At 35.9% G+C, this 24546-nt stretch overlaps 1 protein-coding gene across 2 annotated transcripts in view; it reads left to right on the forward strand.

The window, feature by feature from the left end:
- Nucleotides 1–117: 117 nt before the first annotated feature.
- Ifrd1 (Interferon-related developmental regulator 1) overlaps nucleotides 118–24546 on the forward strand; it is a 161525-nt gene continuing 137096 nt past the window's right edge. For both annotated transcript variants that reach the window (XM_090415929.1, XM_090415931.1), the window contains exon 1: nucleotides 118–322. In XM_090415929.1, coding sequence (XP_090272055.1) covers nucleotides 292–322 — 31 coding nt within the window. In that variant the 5' untranslated portion in view covers nucleotides 118–291. The remainder of the gene's footprint in view (nucleotides 323–24546) is intronic.

The raw sequence follows: 24546 nt of genomic DNA on the forward strand, positions 1-24546 counted from the left end.
ATAGTTACTATTGTCCTATCAGTGCAGAATTCCATGTTACGTCAGTTCTCCCATAATTCCTTATTACCAATAGCCTCGTTGGCCGTGAAACTAGCGCCAAGAAGGTGATCTGGCAGACCTTGGTAGTTTGAATGGTCGAGCTTAAACATGTGGGTACGATCTTTTGCATTTGTTATATATAATCGCAATTATAAATCTGAAAATTTTAGCAAATTCATACGGAGGTGCTGCCCATCTTGATTTAATTTTAGTATTAATATATAAATTAGCTTTTTCGGAAGTGACTTCAAAATGCCAAAAGAGAAGAAGAAAGGAAAGTCTGGTAAGTGTGCTGCATGTATTTCATAATCAAGAAGCGCTAGTTTATATTGTTTGGGTAAACAAAGTGGAGTTCAGCGTATTGATTTAGCTCATGAAATCAATTTTACAATAGTATGTATTACTCATCCTCAGTAGTATGAATTTCATAATCTTCAAATCGATTCAGCAACATTCGTGAAGATACACCCATATCGGCATATTGTTACATTCTCACAATCTTTGACGTTTACCACATTGGTATATTTACAAACTGTGACCCCGATAAGGAATGAAACCGATACAACATTTCAGCTTACTAGTTTGGTGGTGATGATCCATTTATGATAAAGAAAAGTCATATGAACATTAATGATTTGCAATTCCATAGATATGTAGCCATCGTTTTCCTTTCCGCCTGTTGAGGGACGAATGATATACCATATTTTTATAACCTAGGAAGGTGAGCAAAGTGAAGAAAATTTGCATTTGTAATGCAGAATGAAGATAAAAACATTGATACTTGGACTATTCATGGATAGCAAAACACAATCAGTTAATCGAAAATTAAACTTTGATATGTTTCTGGTTATTGGGAAACTTTGAGAAATATAGTGTACAGTAATGATATTCAGCCATATATCTAATAAGACATTTTTCCTACATTCAATCTTTTGGTGTATTTACTGTTGCATATAAAAAAATCACTATATTTCTCCTGTGCATGGGAAAGAAAAAGACAAGTTAATTTGATTCATTTCTTTAAATGCATATCTATGCTGTATATATATATATGTGTGTGTGTGTATACATACATATTCATTCTGTTAGCAGATAAGTGGTAAATAATTTATATCATAAAGCTGTGAATAACACTTTTTTTTTTAATGTTGATTCCATTGTCCAGTAGCATAATGGAATCAATATTAAATGAATGTGGAGTAACATGACAATTGGATGTGCCTTATTCCACGGTATGGAAAGTCTTGCACAAAATTATTACATTTTATCCATACAATTTCGTTCACTGAGGGGTTAGTGTATCCAATCTCCAACCAGCAGGCTGCAGGTTTGAATCCTGCTGTGGGCATGGATGTTTGTGATTGTCTTAAGGTGGCGGATAAGTTTCATTGCCCACTGTGAGCCTCCCCTCCTGCTTATTGGAGGCCTGAAGTGGCTTGAAAAAGTTCCATTTTTGGTCTCTAGAGCAGGGTTTTTGGACTATATAAAAATAAATTAAAAAAATTACAAAAAAATATATAAAATTGATAAAAACGGTGGAAAAAATTCTTACTCAACCCATGGTACAAATGTACTATAGGTTTATTAATAACTTTTCATGGGTGGGAACTACATTAAAATAAATCTATTAAAGGTTGTAAACTATTGTACATAATATAATGGGTGGGTTAAGGATTTCATGATCTAGTAACGTTCTAGATTTCAAACACTGCTCAACTGTGCCTGAAAGTGTCTATAGAAGTGATATAAAGGAGAAACAATTTATATTGAGCCTATCCTGGAAGAGTATTCTATCCTGTCCTTTTCATCCCCTCCTAATGAGGGGCTACTGATGTATTAATGCAGCCGGTTTGCCACTCTGCTGTATCCCCTAGGGGTGATTTTCATGACTGTAATCTGCGTAGGTTCGTGGGACTGGTTTGCCTGCTTGTGGGATGAAAAACTCCTGATAAACTGGGGAAAAAATCCTGCTGTCCATGCCCAAGACTGGCTAACTTGGCTGAAGATGATCCTTGAGCACTTCACATCATCAATGGGAATCGAACCTAGGACACTCCTTCCCCAGGCATGTGGTTACAAAGTGCATAGCCACTAGGCTAACTGCACGGGGAAGAGTATTCTAGAATGGTAAATTTGATATTTGTACAGAATAAATATTCCAGATGAAAATATTGCCTCTGGTCATTCTGTAGGGTGGAATACTCTGTAAAATGACAATCATTTCTCCTAACTTGGCTGTAATCTCTTAGCAGGTGGTAATTGATGAGGAAATTCATCGGTAATGATTTGCTAGTCATCTGAAATGTGCTGATGTAGCATTGAGATGTTGAACAAAATGAATATGATAAATGGGACATCCATACCCAGTATAATTGCACTCAACATCTTGGTGTTTGATTGATAGCTGCATGGATTGTGAGCCAGTGATTATCAATAATCGACTTTGACTTCCTGCACTACGGAGGATCATAGGTGCCTCCATAGTGCAATTGGAAGAACAGCAGAACATTGCTCCCTTCAGTAAAAGACCTGGGCTTGATTCTTATTGTAATGAGGGGAATGCTTTTATGGGCTTTTTCAATTGAAAGTGAGTTAGCTGATCTCATACATAGGTAGCAGGGTTTTTTATCTCATGTACAGACAAAAAAATACTGTTGTTGGTGATGATGGGCAGTAGATGGTGTTGATAGTATAGCAGGTCCATAGTAGTAGAATTAAGTAGTAGTAGTGGAGAGGGTGAAATGTATTTAGCAAAGTAGAGTGCCCTCCTGCGACGAGTCCTTGGACTCCCTGGAGGTGTCAAGTAATAATAATAATAAAATAACAATGCTTTTATACTTGCTTGCTTCCCAAAACAGATCTCAGTGAAGGAAGGCCTAAGAACAAAAGTGCTTCAAGGATGACCTCAAGGCAAATATGAAGAAATGTAACATCAGTATAAACAACTGAGGAGCAGTATATCATGTCACAGAGAAAAGAAAAATAAGGAAAAAGCGTCAACGCAGGAGGGAATGCCTCTTAACCATTAGTCTCTCTCTTGGAAACATTTCACCATTGCAGGTCATATGGATTATACGTTGGCCTAATCACCATTTCTGGATTTATTAAGTAGATTAATCTTTGAAGAAAATCATACTTGTTTGCTAATGATTGCTGAGATTTTTCAAAGTGAAAGAAGAAAGAAAAAAGTGAAAGAACATCAGATGAGTTGCCTCTAGAATATATTGGAGGCCTGAAGTGGCTTGAAAAAGTTCCAAGGTTAGTTTCTAGAGCAGGGTTTCTGGACTGTGTAAAAAATAAATTAAAATACAAAAATATATGTTTAAATTAATAAAATGGGAAAAAATTCTTAGCCCATCCATGGTACAAAATGGTATTACAGGTTTACAAATAACCTTTCATGGGTAGGAGCAACATAAAAATATATACCCAGGGAATGCTTACACAGTTTAATAGAAACTGCATTACTTGCTGTTACCATGTTTTTTTTTTTTGGTAATTACATTTGAATGCCTATTTGAAAAGGGATAACAACACAATAATTGTCACAAATAATGAAGAAGGTAATATAACATTTTTGTTTTTGATTAATATTTGGCTCTTTTTAGTACAAGATGTGATATAATTAGAAAATGACAACAAATTTGCAAATATTTCAAAATGGAGTGGACAGTGATATTTTCACTGGACAAACAAATACCGGTATCAAAATTTTGTTCAGCTACACAGTTTTACTAACATTCAAAGCCCAAAATTCATTTTTTACTGTTTAGTACTTCATGGGTCCTCCTCTTGCCTTTATTACAGCTTGTCATCAGCAGGACAAAATCAATTTCCTGATGGATGCAACTGTCAATTCATGGTTCCATACTATTGTACCGGCTTCTTGTATATTTCAGTCTCCATTTTTTACCACACATTCTCAATGGGATTGAGATCTGGGCTGTTTCCTGGCCAATGAATCGAGTGTTCATTGAGCCACTTATTAACCTGCACCAAAAATTAAAGCTCTTAAGCAGAGGCGTAGTGAGGCTATGGTCAATGTGGCCTTGGCCATAGGTGCAAAAATTGAGATTTTTAAAGTTTTTTTTTTTTAGAATGGCACAATTTTCTTTCCTGGCCATAGGCGCCAAAATTCCTCAAAATGTCGCTGCTTTTAAGTACTAAACTCATTCATACAGTACATTTTAGGGTTATAATAGATAGCATTACTTACACTTTTTGCCCTATGACAAGGCGCAGAGTCATCCTGAAAGATGCAGTTCGTCATTACAGTAAAGTTTTCTCTGGTAGTAGGCAGCAATTCAAATTTTCTGGTACAGTTGTGTATTCACTGAACCTTTTGTGAAATGCAAGCAATCAACAGCATGATACAACATGCAGCCTCAGATCACCTGACTGGCTGACAATTTAACTGTTGATACAAGACAGTCAGGGTTGAATTTTTCTCTTCATCAACTTTGAATTGTCTGCCATTGGCAACCTGCAGGTTAAACTTTTTCTGTTCAGAAAAAAAAAAAAAAAATGACTCTTTTCCACTGATCAAACATTGATGACAAGACATTTTATGAATTTTTCTATGCTCACTCGATTCATGTGATAAGCGATCATTTGCAGTGGAAAACACCCTCTAATCATTTTTTAAAGTTCTTAACATGAACATATTGCACACCTGTAAAACATTAGTATGTGGTTGAGCTAAGGATTTATTTTTTACTTAGTCCAGAAACCCTGCTCTAGAGACCAAACATGTAACTTTTATCAAGCTACTTCATACTTCTATTAAACAGTGTGATGGTGTTGGTCTCGCATATATAAATAAAATTCATTTACTTCCTGAAGACAATCACAAACATCCAACTAATTCATCCAGAACAAGCTAGGTTATCTGCTCTCCAACTGACAGGGCATGGATTTTAATTCCAGAATTCAAACCATGAGCTATAAAATAGTTGCATTTCTTGTGAAAATAAGATACCACTAAAGATTGTTTTAAACTGGCTCGAAACTGAAATTATATCTGTAAGCTAGCCTCAGAATGATGGCTACCAGAGATCAGAGTTTCAGCCTCAGGCACATAATTGAAATGTATATTAGAAATGTTTAGATATTTGCTTGGTAATGTGCTTCATAGGGTGCTCAAAGGTATTGACTGTATTTATTACCTGTACTTGGGCATTTAGTACTGAATGAGCAGAAGAGAATTGGTTTAGATGCAAATGGATCGACAACCTCAGAAATGTGTGCTAAGAGCACAGCACTGTATTACTGAGCATTTAAACTAGTTTTCTGTTTGTAATATCTTCAGACTGATTCAGGATACATTAGTATATAGGGAATATGGAAACTGGAGTAGAAGATATTCAACCAGAAATGCTTAAGTATGGAGGTATAAATGTTTTGCAGTGGCTAACTGCATAATTCATAGGGCCTGGACAGAAGGTTGAATTCCCAATGATTAGAGTAGAACTATCATGGTACCCATCTATAAAATAGGGAATAAAGCTGAATGTGGGAATTACAGAGGAAAATCTCTGCTGATTGTTCCAGATAAGATTTATGTAAGCATTCTTGAAAAGAGGTTGAGAAAGATTGTGGAAGAGAAACTTGAAGAACAAGCTAGGTTCAGGCCAAATAGGGGTTGTCAAGATCAATTTTCACTTTAAGACAAATAGTTGAGAAATTGTGGGAATTGACAAGGATCTGTACTTAAGTTTTATAGATTTGGAAAAGGCATATGACAAGGTACCAGAGAAAAGCTTTTCAAAACACTACAATTATGTGGGGTGAATGGAAAATTATACAGAGGAAGAATTACACATTTGCATTATACAATTGAAGGAAATACAGGAAGACGGTTTGATGTAAAATAGGGGATAAGACAAGGATGCATATTATCCCCACTCTTATTCATCATCTGTATGGATCACATTATGAAAGAAAGTGGTATTAGGCCTGATATTAGAATTGGAGATGTCAGACTTAGCTCTTTGCTTTATGCTGATGATGTACTCCCAAACACATATAGTGCAGGTCTCCAGGATTTTCTAACTGAATTGAATAGCAGCTGTAACAGATATGGCATGAAAGGTAGCAATAAAAAGACCATAACTATGAAAATAGGCAGTAACATAGAAAACTTTATCTGCATTTTGAATGGAGATCCTATAGTACAGGTGAAATATTTCTGCTATTTAGGCACTGTTTTTAGTGAAGATGGCAGGTTAAATCTGAAAATAGACAACAGAATAAGCAAAATTGGTATGGTGGGTAGCCAGCTTAATAAATTTATATGGAATAAGAGAAATTCACCAAACTAACGGTATACAAGTCAGTGTTCAAACCAGTTTTTAGTTAAGGATCTGAGAGTTGGGTTAGAAAGAAAGCACTTGTATCAAAAACTAGAGACCACAGATATGAGGGTTCTGAGAAAAATTAGGGGAGTGAACTGATGGTATCAATGGCAGAATCATATTAAAAATGAAAATATTAGAAATTTGACACTATTAACATTCAAGCATGTATAAGGATAACTAATGTAAGGTAGTGGGACAACTTTAATAGAATGAGTGAGGAAAGGTTAGCAAAACAGGTATTTGATGCCAGGGGTCTGGAAAGAGACTCAGAGGAAGACAAGGTGTAGGTGGCTTGTCAGAAGTGCCTTAGAAGCATGAAATGTTAGATATGACAATATTGGAGTGCTCACAAGTAAAATTATTGATAGGAGATTGATAATAATGTTAACTTAATCATGTAGTGCTGTCATAGTAATCTGAACACCCCTTGGGGTACACATCAGGAAATTAACAATGATGAATATGAATGTGATCACCATCCAATTTTCAGTAGGACAAAAATGCCAGTGGTGATCGCTTCTTTATTTCATATCCCTTGTATACTATTCATTTTCAGTAATAGCATAATAAGATTTTTCTTCTTGTTCTTTATTCTGGGACATCCCACAACGATGATAAAGTGGGATCTCCCTTGAAAACCTATTCTTCATCCCCATGCCCACACACCTTTCTTATACAGTTTTCAGTGATATTCTTTTCTCCCATTCTATGAGAAACAACAACATTAATTTGGTAATAACCAGATTTTCTGTCTCACACACACACCAGAAAAACTAACTTAAGGCTTTTTCCTAGTTTCTGGACCTTTTCCAATATATCTTTATCTTTTTTGAAAACAAGATGAGCAAAACTGTACACAGTAATCAATATGTGGCCTAATCAAAGCCTTATGCAATGGAACCATAACATCTTTACTTCTGCACATCAGTGTCCTCATCACTGCTATAATCTCCTTTGCCATCCTCACAGTTTTAGCAATGTGTCCGTCATAACCCCCAGATCACCTTCAGTTTTTGTCAAGAACCGAATCAGCTACTTCTCTGATTCAGTTCTTGTACTTTTCTACCATAACCTGTTTAACCTAGGCACAAAAATGTATTACTATGCAATTTCCTTTTATTGAAGCAGTTTATCTTTGTAATAAGAGAGATGGGTTCAAGGAGTGGTATGATAGATCGTGTGGATAGTTTGTGTCTCCTGTAATGGGTCTTCAGACTCCATGCAGGTGTCTGTACTCTGTGGTCTCACCCAGTTGACAACCTGCCATTGAAGTATAGACTTTCCAATCACCCTCACTTGGTATTTTGTACAGTTGTAATGGAAAATTTATTCCATTTGTAAAAGCAGAGAGTCATATAGGGAAGTACTGTATTTTACCTATTTTTGTTTTCATCTCAGTTACACCAATTATGTTGACGTGATAATTCCTCCACTATATATATATATATATATATATATATATATATATATATATATATATATATATATTAGTATAAGGCAGCTGGTTTATATATCTATTGAGATGTAAACATGCATGTGCATTTCTTTCACAGAAAACCATAGTTACCTCAGATTGCTTGGGATATCCATTAAAAAAATCTACTGTAAGGAAGTCTATTATATGAGATATGCTGAAATTATAATTTAAAATTACGCTAAAATGACACTTTTATTTTTTTCAATGATAGAGCAGCATACAAGCAAATTTTATTACTTTGAAAAAAGTAAAGTAATAAAATTGGCCCTGAAAAAAAAACAAACAGTTAATATATATCTTCTTGAATATAAAGCTTGCTGTTTGTTTTAGGTTATTTTTGATTAAAAAAAAAAGGTCACATATACAAACTGATATTGTGCTGGGCTTAAAAACTTTCAGAGAATTCATTTTCAGTATATTGTACTGAATTAGCATCACAGAATATTTGGAAAAGAACCTGTAGTATGCTTTAAGCTGTTCAGGATAAACAGAGGCAACTAAAGTCATGAAGCTTATGTGTATTAATTCTGTTTTCTTGCTGATTTGAGAGATAACCATTTGGGGAGGGGGGGGGGATCCTTGCAATCTGTATGAGGCTGTCTAACTCAACTTCATCAGTTGAAAAGCCTTTGTAAATATGCATATTTTGCAAAATGATGACATCAAATGCACACAGCTAATTTCTACTACCCCAACATAAGAGTAATAGAAATGAGCAAAAATGAATGTGCTCGTGTACTAGTATGTGATGTTTATATGCATTGAAATTGCCATTTTAATGTTTTTTAAATATGACTTGACTTAACAGATTTGTGATGGAGTGATCTCTGATATAAGGATGCTTGTGTAGCAAGTGCCATTTGAGAGGTCTTATGGCCAGACTACCCTTTTTCCTTCATCTCTCTCTCTCTCTCTCTTGTGTATTCCAACAAGTATAGCAAAATGTTTTATCACTATCATTGTAATTAATTGTTGTTTTTATATATTCTGAAAAATAGTTAAAGAAAATGACCTCTCTATTGAAAATCTTACATATCCCCTGATTGTGTGTGTATGGTTTTTAGCCTATCCAAATAAGATACTATAGGTTTTTTTTACCCCCCCCCCCCCCCCATCTCTGTTTTTTCCAAGTAGTCCTAGAAGCCAACAATTACACACATAATTTTAGAAATTATTTCCTGTCAGATTGTAATGTTGCATTATTTTTGGATTAGCTAATATTGTGAAGAGTTGCTGGCTTCTCTTCCTGTTATGACTAGTTTTTTTTTTTTGGTTAATATATATTAAAGCACACCCTGAAGCAAAAGTATCAACTCATGGTTAATTTTCTCACACATTTGTTTAAAACAATATTTTTTATTTAAGATGGATTTAATATATTTTTACATACTGTGTAGTTTGAATAGTATTTTCAAATGTGCTTTTTATTTATTTATTTATTTTTTTAATTAATCTGTGGACGATGGAACTTAAAAAAACAAACAAATCTCTGTTGGGATTTCTTCTAGAAGTGCTTTATTTTTTTGTACTTCAATAAGTGGGTTAAATTATCTTTAAATCAGTACTGCTTAAAAGAAAAAGCTGTGGACTAGCACATTTTGTTGATGTATAGTTTATATATACAGGAACCTCGCTCAACATGATTAATTAATCCGTCACTTAATGTGTGCTAAGTGAAATCGCGTTAAGCGAATACAATAAACAATAAGAATAATTAGCGATCAGTTAGCATAAATTTGGAAAACAAATTACAGTATAAGCTATATTAAAGGATAAAATCATCAAAGTTAATAAAAATCAATTGCTTATATTTTTATTTAATACCTAAACATTTGATTGGGCTACTTTTTTACAAAAAAAAATAAGTAAACATATTTGACTTATGCTCGACTCATCTTGTTATGCAATTTGCCATAGCTGGTGATCGCTTTATCAAGATTTTGGCAGACTTTGAAGCTTTGTTCCATATCAGGATCAGCATCAAACAAAATTTCTTTAGCATACTCAATGTGATTGAAAACTAGCTGAAGTTCTTTTGCAGTTAGCTTCTTAGTGTAACATTCTCTTCTTGTTTGCACTCCTTATCTTCTCCTTCTTCATACGCACGCCGTTCTTCTAATTGCAGATTATTCTCACTTAAATGTTCTGAATGGGAATCGAGCAAGTTTCTCACATTTTCATTATCCAGTTCATTACATCCAAGTTCTTTTGCAATTGTGCTGATTTCTTCAATAATGTTAGATCTTGGATTTTGCACACGATCAACTAACATAGGCTTGAGTTTAAAGTCACCTTCTGCATTACCTCCTAATAAAAGTGTAAGACGATCTTTAGATGCTTTGTATCCTGGTTGAGATGCTTCAGTTTTAGGTAGGAAAGTTTTTGTTGGCATATGCTTCCAAAAGCGACCAATTGCGTCGACGTTGAATATTTTCCGATCGTCATAATCACCTCCTAAATTATCCTTTGCAATTCTTCAGAAAACTTGGCTGGGCTGCAGAGTCTTTATCAGCACCAGGAGATTCCCCAGTTATTCTTACGTTATGCAATTCAGTTCGATTTTAAAAATGGGCAAACCATCCTAAACTCACAGTAAAGCTTTCACATTCCTCTTGAAATCTGGTCTCTTTCATTAACTAATTGACTCACTCAAAGCGGGAAATAGTATCATTTCACTCAGTCGTACTAACTGATTATTGCTTATATTGAATTTGTGTTAAGCGAGGTTTTCCTGTGTGTGTGTGTGTGGGTGTGTGTACACCCAGTGCAATATCTGTGCTTTGCTACAGTATTTAGCTACTGTAAATCCATTTTGATTGTAATGAACAATTTAATTTAACACAACTACCCCATGTCAGACAACACGCTGTAATTATTAAAAGTCATGGTTCCATCAAATGACATGATGAACACTATATTCATGTTCAGGTTGAAATTCTCTTTAATTTGATACCTCACATTATATTTTTAGACATTTTTACATAGAATTCGAAATTTATAGATGTTTGTTTGAAGTGAAATTCAAAATATGGCATTTGATGAAGAATTGAAAAAGAAAAGATTGTAGTAATAAAAAATTACCTACAACCTTTTTTTTTCTCTACTTAAAGAACTCTTTGTAGACCACAATGGTGGTTCTCCCCTCAGGTGCTAGGACCTCCAGGCTGCTGGGTGAGCTCACTCTGGAGCAGGCCACATAGAACTGTCCATGTGAGAAGCAGTCCTCCCTCAAGTCAATCTCTGCCACCTTCAGCAACTTCCCCTGGGACTTGTTGATGGTCATAGCAAAGCAGACCTTGAGGGGGGAACCGCAACCTCTTGAACTCAAAGGGGTACTCTGATTGTATGCGTGGTATGAACACCGTGCGACTGGAATATGGGATGGAGGACACCATTCATAGTCTTCAACTCTGAAAAGGATGTTGGGCCCTGAACCTCATGTAACAACATGCACAGATGATAACACTCAGTGTTGTTTGGGTGGATGATGTACACCCTCCCAGCCCGTGGGCCTTCTTTACTCCTGGCCAGACATCGACTTCCTTCTCATTAACTTGTTATTCTTCCACACAAAGTAAGAAGGGACCTCAGAGTACAGGAGGGTTTTGCAAAATCATCAGTTTTGCATAGCTCGAAGAAAGCCAAGTGTTGTCTGAAGACCGTTGCTGAGCTTCTCAGCCAAGTTGTTGGAGGTGAACAGCGAGTTGGAAGAGAGTGTGGGGGGGGTACCTCTCATGAATGGGGAATGCCAAGATCCTCCAAGCTGCTGATGTACTGCTCTCGTACAAGTTAACCTCATCCGTCTCATTCTCCAGGACAGAAGCTGCCTGGTTACTGCCCTTGTTTACGTATTTGCAAATGGACTTGACAGAGTTGCATAATTCTGCATTGATGTGAGCATTGAAAATACATGACCAAACAGGGTTATAGAGCACCACCCAGCAGTTGTAGCTCTATCACATTGATTTCTACAATGAAGCTGGAGACCTCCTCCAATACTGCAGGTATCCATCGTCTCCTGTCAGAGTGTCCTTGAGAATTGGTTGGGTATCTCTTGCTATACCTGACCCTGAGCAAGACGCTTTCCTCCACAATATTCTCAAGGCCAATATGATTCATGAGCCCTGCAGCAGTTGAACCACAATTCGCTCTGCATGAAAGGAGGCACTCTCCCAAACAGGCTGTCCTCCTTCAAGAGAGCCATCATCTTCTTCACATTGAGATGGAACACCCTAGCTACGATCATGGGACTTTTACTCATGATCAGTGCATCTGTGATATCCTTCCACCTGTGATTACAGGTGAAAGTGATGAACAGATCAGGATGACTGTAGTGGACGACGTATGTCATCCACTATGGCCGTCTGAAGGATGAACTGACCAACAATCACCAGAGCTACCTCATTTGCTGTTGAAGTGTCCTCCATGATTGTCACCAGACTTTTTATCTACATGAATAACGACTTCAAACTTCGTGCAGGTTGGAGGTACCTTGTCCAAGTTGGAGGTCTTCAGGTCCTTTATGTAGCTGTTAACATCGTGTAGCATCCTTTGCAGCTGTTTGACATTAGGAAAGTTGCTGCACCTAAGCGCATTTCCCTTTCGTCCTTGCCCACGAAATAGATTTGCAGACTTCCTCCTAAGTGATACACCTACTCCAAACTTTGAAGGTTGGAATGAAGCCATCTCGTAGAATCTGCTTGGCCCTGAATGATGTTGTGTTGAAGCAGCCGTTGTACTTCTGAACACAGTCCATGAAGTGGATGTGCTCAGTGTGGCTATCCATTACTAGGCTGTAGAGAGAGGCTTGGGCATGAGCTGCACCTGGCAAGTGCTGCAGCACATGCCAGGGGGGTCCCTTCCTTGAGGGCATTGCAGTACTGGCACTTGCGGCTCATGGTACCCAGAGCTATAGTACTATTTGCCATTTCTGAGTGAGCCTTGACTGTCCATGGAAGTGTTTGCCTTTCTACTCGTCTTCCAGGATTGCTTTGTTCATATCAAGACTGTTGCTCTGTGCACCTCAGGGTTATTTTGTTGGTACTTGGCCTCTGCAGCACTGTTCACCGTAGGATTACTCTGCACATATTTCCTTGCTGCATCCTTAAGTTGCTTCCTCCTTTTAATGTCAGTGTATCTGGCACAATGTTTGCCAGGAGCCATTTTTGGAGAAGGGAGAGGTGTGAGATGGAGTCGGGGTGAGGGAGGTAGGGGGGTTGGTGTTTGGACACTTCTTTATGTTCATGTGGCAGGTGTGCATCAAAATGGCCCCTAGAATCCTGTGCAAAGCATAGCCTCCTCCTCATGGGGATGATCTTCAGCACCGAGATTCTCGTAGAGCTCAAACAGTTGCCCAGCCACCACGAGCTCGCATAAACCACATAAGTAAAGGGTTGGGACATGAGGGAGGTACTCAGTGGAGCTTGTGTATTTGATCCCCTCACTGTCATGGGACATGATGGAGAACTCCTCCCATTTGTCCACCACATGCCTCACAATTAGCTCACACACATTCCTAACCATTAGTTGAGTGTCATACATAAGATAGGAGAGGGACTAAAACAGGCAGGCTGTCTCTTGTGATGGGGACAATAGTGTGAGGCACCATTGTAAAATCCTTTTATAGACAGAATTTTTAAAATAAATTCTTTCTATACTGATTTTACTTAGGAATATAAATTAGATTGATTTGCTTGTAATTTTTGTGAAAATCTAACTGTTGAATTAATGTACAAGAACAAAGAAAATTATGTATAAATGAATTGTAATAATAGAAAGTTTAAGACAAAGAAATATCCCAGACGGATTAAAATAAGACCTGAGGCTATCACGTTTACGAAGGTCAAGAACGTACAGGGTTTCCTGCTTTAATGCAGTGACTGAGAAAGGTGATAGGTGAATACCCAAGGGAACGAAAGGGTAGCAAAATCCAAGGTCAGTGGAGCAGCTTAAAAGGGGAGACATCGAGGGCAAAAAGCCGTCACAGAGGTCAGTAAGTTTTTCGTCGGGGAAGGTCGGTTGCAGGTAGCCAGAGGAGAGGCTGTTATCGATGGTCGTCGCTGGATAAGCAGGCTTTCACCCAGTTTTCTGTTACGGTTTGTGTGTGTGTGTGTGTCCCGTCGATTCTAGGTCAAGGGACCCGTTCCAGCCAACAGACACCCAAAGATGTTAGGTGGGTCGTTTAAGCAGTGAAAGAAGTGAGTTCCAGACTTCCAGCCGCCAGTAGAAATGCCCCGTCGTTGTCGATAAAAGCTACTCGTAAGTGAAAAAGAAATAACGGAATGAAATAGATGGTAACGATCCCAAGGATCTACCGACGTGGACTAGATGATTTAATACCAAATAAGATCTATATATGATTAACTAAAGGCAGAAATTGTAGCAAAGATTGCTATAGTGAATTTGTTTGTTAATATTACTTCAGGACTGAAGACTATTAGCTAAATATTGAGAATTTATCTGCTTAGTTGCGAGATAAGATAGTGTATTGTTACTGAATGTTAAACTTGCCTGTTGTATAGCATTGTGGATCATTTCTAATATATGAATTAAGTGTAGGCACAGTTAGTACTTTAGTCTGTGTATGTAGTGAAAATTTGTTGAACTAGGTTGAATAGATTAAGATCCATGCTAATGTTAATTAGAAGTATATAGTCAAAAGTATTTTGTGAGTTACTGTAACGTGATTAGTATGAATAAATTGTTTTCTTTGTCAAATAATTTGCTTGATTCCTGCATACCAATGCACTGCTCATAAAAATCAAACCTATGTGACCTAAGGGGATAGTTTGCCACGACTGTAGAATAGAGTTTTACATTGCTTGATAGAGAGTGGATAGTGAAGTGTTTTCTTTTCTTTTGGAAGGATATTTAAATCTTATCTATGATTTCTGATGGTGCAGACGAAATAAAAATAAATTTTCAGAAATCAATATTGAAAAAATACGCTTGCTGTTATAACAAAGGAATTCAGCTCTAGCTCGGGGCATATTCCCAAGTTATAAAATTATAACATGGTTACAACCTTGAGAAGAGGAGGGGGGGGTCCAAAGGTTAAGAAAGATGATTAAATGTGACTAGATCAAGCAACGGATTATATACTCAGAGTTACGACTGTATAGTAAGTAGAGTATTCAAGTTAAAGTAAAATAAAATATTGAATGTATAGTTTTGAATGAGTACAACAACAAAAAAAATAAACTTTAAAGATTTAAATAAATTTTACAATGGCGTAACAGATACAAATTTTACACCATCTCGCCATTAACACTTAAATACTCAATTGCCATACCGAATTTAAAAAAAAGATAGAAGGTACAATATGCATTAAAAAGTGAAAAATAAACCTTAAATGTATGAAATTAAACTTTTTGGAGTTAAAACAAATTTAACGCAAACTAATTATAAATTTCCATTTACACAATAACCTATTTAATTGTTGTCAAATATTACTAAAAGTAGAAGAACTGATTCAGAGGTATTGAAAAATAACTGAAACACGAAGTAGTCCTTAGAACAAATAATTATTCACAGAATATTCATATGCATTAATGGATTTAGTTCCTCAGCTACTCATACTTATTAACACAAGTTACAACTTCTATTGCGAGAGCTCTGTTCATGTATGCCACTAAAACGCTGCTACATCTCTACTTGTTGCCTAGCAGATATGGGTGTAACTACAGAAAATGACGTACCTATACTTTCATCGAGAATAAACATATTTTTTATTGCTGAATGTATGAAGTAATGATATGTAACTTCCAATACATACTCACTTTTTTGTTAGTATAAGTGTGTAGTTTGTGAACTATACTTTGTATAGAGCTAATTTGTGTTAAATTTGGCACCTACTCAAAAAAATTTAAATTCATATATTTAAGAAAGGGTTATTTTTCACTTTTTAGTGTGTTTTTTCACTTCTCATTTTATTTATTATTATTTTTTTGAAGTCTATTTTATTGTTTTTGTTGTGTTTATTAGCTTTGTTGTGTCATTTTTATAAAAATATTAGATAAGCTTACAAAAACTGTTAGGAGGACTACTGGAGAAATATCCTCTTTCGAATAAAAAAATACCCCTTTTTAAATTTTACCCTTTAGGGATGAAATTTTAAAAAACTGTTAAAACACTTTCTGAAATTTTAAAAAGACACCTATATGCCAAAAGAGAATGTTATAACTCAACAAACACAGGAGATATAATTCATCCCCGAATCTAGATTCGCCCCTTTAGGGTTTGATTAGGGCAAAATCCTGAATTATGTTTTTAACCCTGCGGAATTTGTGGTCAAAAAAATTGCAGCTAAGGCCACATGTATCTGATAGATACATACTAGTAATGAATGTATGCAATAAAACTTTAAAAAAAAACTGCAAATATAATACATGATTATTTATTTATATTTAGTTACAATCTTTAGAACAAAGAAATATAAAGAATAAAAATTTTTGCTACAAAATAATGCAAACATGGATAATGAAAGAAAATTAAACTAAACAAATGCATTTAACACAAGAATCTTCAATAGTTGGATTTACAAAATGGTCATAACAGTCATTGCAAACAATATTGCTATGCTCAAGGCATAAATACTTTTTACAACACTTGCAAAAATATTTGATAAGTGACTCGTTTTGGATGCAAAGAAAAAGATGTAAAACATCTTTTTCTGTTTGTCGAGGAGAGCCGTATCTATGCCATCATTAGAATTTCCTTCAAATTGTGTCTGCAATTGAAGTTTCAGGTGTAAAGGCTTATGCACACTTGTAGAGATTTCTGAAAGCCTTTTTATTTGTTCTGACACTAACTGCATTACGAGATTCCTAATAAATCTTCTGCACCGTTTTTTCACATTGTTGTTCAGCATATGAATAGTCTGAGCATTTATTCCAGCAATATTTAAAATCGTGTAGTCCATAGACCATCTTCTGGTGTTCCTGGCTACATTTGGTCCACAGTGTCATCTCCTGACTTAGTGTGATTGTAATATTCTATTATGTCAGACTTTTGGGAATCTAAATTCACGGTGTTAACAAAGTGCATACTTGAAACTAAAATAATGTTTTTTCTCTTTTTTGGTATATGAGCTACAAGTGTGCAATCTGCACCAAAAGCAAATATGTTGGATTTTTTGAACCTGTATTTAGGAGATATTAATTCAGGTGGTAGTTGGGGTCTATTCTTACGAACAGTACCTACATATGAGAGTTACTTCATTTTCAAGTTGGTGATAAGATTTATATCAGTGAACCAATTATCGGCTGTAATATTACATCCTGAAGAGTAAATGGGTTCTGCAAAGTCTCTTGATTATGTCTACTGGTACTAATTAAGTAAGGTCCTTTGGGCTGCTTATCTGCATTTATTTCAAGATTCCTGCATAAAATACTTTCGAATCAACCATAGCAAAAATTTTTATTTCATATTTACTGGGCTTTGATGGAATATATTGTCTAAACCCAGGTAACATTTTGTCTATTGTTACATTCTGTCCCATAGAGTAGCATAATTTACAATTTTCTACAAATGGCGAGAAAATGTCTCTCACAGCTGCTAATTTGTCAGCTTTCAGGCATTCTAAGCAGGTAAGTTTGTCGTCAAGCTTGATACAATTGTGAATAAATCTAAATCTCTTTAAAGACGTCGCAAGTCTAAAAAGTTCAATCCCACTACCACCTGTAGCCCATAAATCCTGCAAATTTAGCCAATTGTTGCAATGTAAACTAGCTAGATATAAGAGGCTTAAAAATGCTTTCAATTCTGTTTTGTCTATTCTTTTAGCATCTCTGTCTCATAAATACCAGGTTCAAAATAGAATATGTGTATTTATTTGTATATAATAAGATTAGATCTAAAATATCTGTGATAAAGCAGTTTCATGTTCTGTCTTGGCATTTTTTGTGTTTGGCTGAACTAATGGAAGTTGACACAAAATATTCTGCAGCTGTCTTCTAATTTGTCTTCTTATTGGATTTTTACTCCATTTTGATTCTTTATCCTTTCCAAGAAAATACTCTACTTTCATGTCTAATTCATCTTCAATAGAAAAATCTTGTTCAGTATCCGAATCTTCTGAATGAAATTTCACATGATGATCATCTTCTCGATCACTTTCATCTTTGCATTCGACTCTATCATTCTCATCATCGGATTCAAGTAACATTTGCTGAATCTCTTCAACATCTGATGGATAATTCAATTAATATATTTTTCCAGCACTTTTCAACAGTAAATTTAAAAAAAACAAAAAAAAAACTAATACTATACTGACATTGGAGTTTGCGGTATCTCTCTCAGATGCAATTTACTATCAAATATCACATGCCTTTACATAACACGTGTTAAACCAAACTGATGGCATAAACAGTGTGGAATATCACTTGTAATATGCACATTCACAGTTAGTCATGACCTCCAATATGTGTAAGAATATTTATATTAAAACAATTTGTTTGTATCTGTCAGATCAGCCGTGACCTCCGCAGGTTAAGCATTTGTACGGGTAACCTTTTGTAAGCAAAAACCAAGTCGATATCTCATCAGGTCTAAGAGATATTGAAGAATACGTGAAAAGACATTTTACCCCTTGTTTAGGAATTCAACCCCCTTAGGGGTTGAATTCCTAAAAATCCCCTCTGTCGGTGCTTACATCATGGAAGGAATATACTTTCTGAATTTCATGTTTCTAAGTCCAGGGGTTTGGGCTGGGCATTGATGAGTTATTCAGGACATTTGGTTTTATATATATATATATATATATATATATCATCAAATTCCTGATATGTACCCTCAAGGGGGGGGGGTGTACAGGATATGATTGTACTACATGAAAAATTTACATCATCACTAACTTCTTATCTACAATTTTCCTCCCAAATCAGTCTGTTACTTGTCAAGACTCCAATATTATCATTATCAGATCTTATATTTCTATCGTCTAAGGCACATTGTACCGTATCAATCCACCTATATCTTGGTCTGCCTCTGGTTTATTTTCCTATCAACCTGACAGAGAACACTTGTTTTACTAATCTTTCCTCGCCCATTCTGTTTAAGTGACCATACCACCTGAGATTAGCTCTGCTAACACATTCCTGGATGCCGACAATGTCAAGTTCTTTCCTAATATTCTTGTTTTTAATATGATATTGCCATTGATGCCATCTGTTCACGCCTATAATCTTTCTCAGGACTCTCATATCTGCAGTCTCTAGTCTTTGGTCAAGTGTTTTACTTCTGACCCAGCTCTCAGATCCATAAGTTAAAACTGGTTTGAACACTGTCTTGTATACAGCTAATTTAGTGTTCCGACTAATTTCGCTCTTATTCCATATGAATTTATTCAATTGACTTCCTACCATACCAGCTTTGTTGATTCTGTTGTCTATTTCCACATTTAATTTACCATCTTCAGTAAAAATGGTGCCTAAGTAGTTGAAATGTTTTACTTGTTCCACAGGTTCCCCGTTCACAATACAGTTGACATTTTCAACAATTCTACCTATTTTCATTTTCTTTGTCTTTTTAATGCTGACCTTCATACCATATCTATTACAACAGTTATTCAGTTTAGTCAGAGAATCTTGCAAACTTGTAGCGGATTTATTCAGAAGTATAACATCGTCCGCATAAAGCAAAGAGCTGACATTAAAATCTCCAATTCCGATATCATGTTTAATACCACTTTCCTTCATAATGTGATCCATATAGATAATGAATAACAGAGGGGATAATGTACATCCTTGGCTCACACCAGATTTAACATTAAACCATCTTCCTGTACTTCCTTCAATTCTAACTGCCGACTTACAACTCAAATACAGACTAAGTATTGCTCGATATAATGCCCCATTGACACCATATAACTGTAGCATATTGAATAGCTTCTCTCTTGGCACCTTGTCATATGCCTTTTCCAAATCGACAAAACTTAAATACAGATCGTTGTTATATTCCCATGCTTTCTAATGTCCAATCCTCACCTTCTTGTGGTGCATATATATATATAATATATATATATATATTATATATGGTTTTTTTTTTTTTTTTTTTTTTTTTTTTTTTTTTTTTTTTTTTTTTATTTAAATACTAAAGCTATCTTAAATAATGAATATATGGTTTTAAAGAAATGTCTATGGATATTCTTAGTACGGCTCTATTTCTGGTATCTCTGTTTGCCAAATTCACATATATAGGAAAAAATTCAAATAAAATGTTTGTTGTCTTCCTTCATGATATTAAAATAATTGATAATTTAACTTGGGAAAAAAATTTCCCATTTGTTATATAATATCAGTTTTGGCACAGAGGTCTTACTTAGCGAACTACTATTCTGTGGTGTGCATTCCACCATAGTGAATTCAAGGAGAGGATAGGGAGAAGAGAAATGGTCGAGGAGGGTTATTGTTGATATCTGATGAACTGCAACCAAAGAGAGTAAAGTTCAACTGCAGACCATTGAAAATAACACATTTGAGGCTATTTGGTGTGTGAAATAGATATGCTCAATGAGTGGAAGGTGGGTAATTATTATGGGGGATTTCGACTATGGGAACATTAATTGGAAGGAGGAAGGAAATGGAATTTATGCAGTTACTAAGGAATAATTACTTGAGATTGGGAGACTAGATTTCAGTTAAGAGGGGGGAGGAATGTATGGAATTACAGGGCTGGTAAGTATGGCAAGCTTACGAAATTGCTTTGATCAGTGCCATGGCATGTGAAACTGCAAAGGCTGGATGCTGATAGTGCATGGAAGAGGTAAAGGAGTGTTAGAGGGAAGTAATGGCAGACTGCATACCTAGAGTCAGGAGAGTAAATCAAGTTGGAGTTAATGGGATGAATATTATCATTAAGCCAGAGCTACAAAAAAAGAAAAAAATGTGGATGGAATTCAAAGAGAAAGGTAACCAGCAGGCATGTGAGCAGAACAGAGTACTGGCTAAAAAGATAACCAATGTTGTAAGAAAGGTAAAAACAGAGTTTGAAAAGAAATTAGCAGTGCAGACTAAAGAGAATCCTAAACATTTCTTTCGATATGTTGCAAATAAAAGGAAGAATGTTTATAGTAGAATGATTTTAATGAATGCTGATGGTAAGTAGGTAACTGAATCTGTCGACATAATATATTTAATAAGTGAACACTTTACAAGAGTATATCATCTAGGTGGAGATATTGCAGTAATGGGAGAGGGAAAGACTTGTATGGGAACTGAGGTAAATAAAATGGAAGTGCATACCATATTACACAACCTTGATATGATTACAGCTGTGGGATTAGATGGTATACCAACTCGTAGTAGTGGACCCAAATGGGGGGGGCAAAGGGTTCCAGCCCCTAAAGAAAAAGGAAAAAAAAACACTAGAAAATTTTCCAAAAATATTTTCCTAATTAATAAAATTTATTTTTTTTATTTATGTTATGTTGTATCTTTTATTTCTATGCTACGTATGAATTAACGATCATTGCAGATGCTCAGTCATAGGTCATATGCGATGCGTAATGTGTATTCTCAAATCGTCTACTCAACTCCCCCCCCCCCCCCCCCCAGATTAAACTCTGAGTGCGCTACTGGTAACTTGAGTTTTATGTAAAGGTGCTAGGGACTTATTGGTGCCTTTCACCACATTGTATGGGAAGAGGGGAAAATAGTTCCATTGCATAAATGACTAATCTAGCAAATTATTGATCGACCAGCATATCAGGAGTTGTTGTCAAGGTACTAGAGAAGTTGGTCAAGAGCAAAATACAGGTATGGAAACATGTCTGTATCTGTGCCTGAAACGTGGTTTTGTGAAGGGTAGGTCTTGCTTCAGTAACTTGTTCATGTTTTATAATACAGTGACAGCTGAGCTGGATAAAGGTAATGGTTTGCAGTGATACTGCCGGACTTTGCAAAAGCCTTTGACAGGATACCACATGAAATTTTAATCAATAAACTGCAGCACATGGAGATGGCTGTAGGGTTGATAAGAGGGTGATTGGAGAGACAGAGACAACTCTTATTCAGGAGTAGAGTCCAGAAGAAGGCCTGTGACTAGTGGTATGCCACAGGACTCTGTTCTTGGGCCACTACTGTTTAATTTGTACATTAACACTTTCAGTTTGAGTCCTATCGATGTAAATATACATCGATTGACGTGAATCTAGAGTTCCATCGATGCATATTTACGTCCCTAAATTAAATATTCTGAATATAATAATATATGCTTGAAATTCATTATCAGGCTGTACTGTAGTTAAATTTGAACCTTCAGCTTCATTATCCATGAGGATGGTTGATTTTTATCAATAAAAAAGGGAATTTATATTAGTATCGTAATGCCTACCCATTGGCTGCGTCATGTACGATCCCACATGTTCGTGTTTATATTACATCGTGCCATCATAACTCTGACTGTTGCAATCTAAACAATATAAGGGATTCATGATTCTCTTCTTGTGTCCTGAGAAATTCAGTTTGAATTTCTCTGTCACCATGGACAGACCACAACTCAGTGGTGCCCAATACAGGGGATGTAAAATGGTTCTTGAGTGAACACGAATTAGAACAGATGCTCAAGGAAATACTCAATAAAGAAGGATCTGAATTAGATGATTGGGCAGACAGTGATCCAGAACAAGAGGAAGCACATCTCCCCACAAATGTGAGCTCCAAGTTAAACAACGTGATGCAGAATTTTGAATGGGGGGGGGTGACCAAATTTGAGGCCATCCAGCGAGTTGTGTTCACGATCGCACACAAGGTCGTGGCATTTCAAAAACTGAATGGCCTAATTCAATAATTTGCTACTCAACTTTTCTGGCTAGTACTGGATAATTATAGTGATGTACATCCCCATGTAAAATGATATTTTCATCATAATAACACACACACACACAAATTTTATTTATAATTTTCATTATATATGTAACATCTAAGCAATATTTTGGTTGAATTTTGAATACCGAAGAAGTAAATATAAGTAGAAACTAATAAAAAATGAACTTTTTATTTTTTTTTCTAAAACCTTGATTTCTTGCATCCCATTTCTGGAGCCCATAACACATGTATAACTAAAATTTTTATTCCAATTAATTGTTAAAGATGCTAACTAAAAGACAAAAATTAATTATTTTGGATATTCCATAGAAATGCTATACGCAATTTTTTAAATAGAGCTAAAAATGGTCAGGACAAAAGGTTCTTTAAGTCCCAGTAGGTATAGGACACATAGTGTTAATGATATAGGAAAGGATGTGAGAGGAACTGTCTGGTTGTTTGCCAATGATGCAAAATTGCAGGATGATTTGGATAGATTGGCAATCTGGGCAAAGGAGAATGGATGTCAGTTTAATGTGGTAAAGTGGAAGGTTATGCATTTTGGGTGAAAAGATTACAAGGTTTATACCGCATTCATGGAACTGTATGCCAGGAAATTGACAAAGCCAAAGATTTGGGAGTGTTGGTGAATAGTGAGTTGAAGTTTAGCGGGCACATAGCAAAAGTGGCTAAAGCTGCTCATCGGATTACAGGGGGTCCTCGGCCTACATCGTCCTCGACATGCGTCGTTTTGACTTTACAGCGGTAATCCCATAAATAATTTAAAAAATAAATTTCAACTTGAAGCAGCATCACGTAAAATTCAAACGTTGCGGGCGAAGTTTTTTTGGGTGCGGTGGAATAATACGCCGTTATGCAGCGTTTGTTTGGGAGAGGTGGCGTCGCTTGGGTCCCAGCATACATGCTTTGTTTACATCTGCTCTCTCACTTTTGTGTTTGTGTTTTTTTTGTGACTTTTTACCATTCAATATGGCTCCAAAACGTAAGGCAGACATTTTCGATGGCAGTGTGTCAAAGAAAAGGAAAGCCATTAGGTTAGAAGTGAAATTAGACATTAAAAGGGCAAAAAAGGGAGAAATGGCAATGAACATCGGCCGCACGTTGCACTTAAGTTGTACCACAGTCAGGACTATTATCAAGGATGAAGTTCGCATCCTTGAACACGTGAAAGGATTGGCACCCATGAAATCGACTGTAATTACGAAAAAACGTAATAGGCTCACTTGGAACTGTATCTTATTTGAGTATTTAGGCTTAGGTGCCAGTTTACACTCATGATACAATTTATGGATCATTACGGCACAGAGAAATAATTAAACAGCAGATTTAATAATTTCGATATATTGCTTATGTCACACAGACATCTTGAAGAATACAATGTTAAAATTGTAATAACACACAAGAAACAATAAGTGGAAGAAATGAAGTTAAGCTATATGCACAACTCTTGCCGTTTCAGCAGCCTTTGAATCTTGCACTTTGTCCTATGAAGGACTACATGCAAGTGAACTATTTCTTTATTCAGGTCTTCTATGTTGTTCTGAACTTCTGCCATTGTATCTACTATGGGACTGGGAGTGTAATTGGGTTTATGGATTTTTGGCAAATCCATGTGTCTTGGGGATGAGAATTAAAAGGTTTGAGATTATTTACAACTTCAGGAGGCCAAGATGTGGCATTTTTTGAATCCTTTTTAATGTCTTTTTCTAAGACTTGGTGTGATCATGATCTTACAGTTTATAAGTAGTGTGGTCTCCGAGCAGAATATTCATTTTCTGAGTATAATAACGGGAATTGAGGACAAAAGTAGCATCGCCTTTGTCAGGTTTGGTGATGATTATGTTGTTGT

Source organism: Typopeltis vanoorti, chromosome 3, assembly GCF_054136105.1.
Source record: "Typopeltis vanoorti isolate ZY-2024b chromosome 3, IOZ_Tvanoo_1.0, whole genome shotgun sequence".
Lineage (NCBI taxonomy): Eukaryota > Metazoa > Arthropoda > Arachnida > Uropygi > Thelyphonidae > Typopeltis > Typopeltis vanoorti.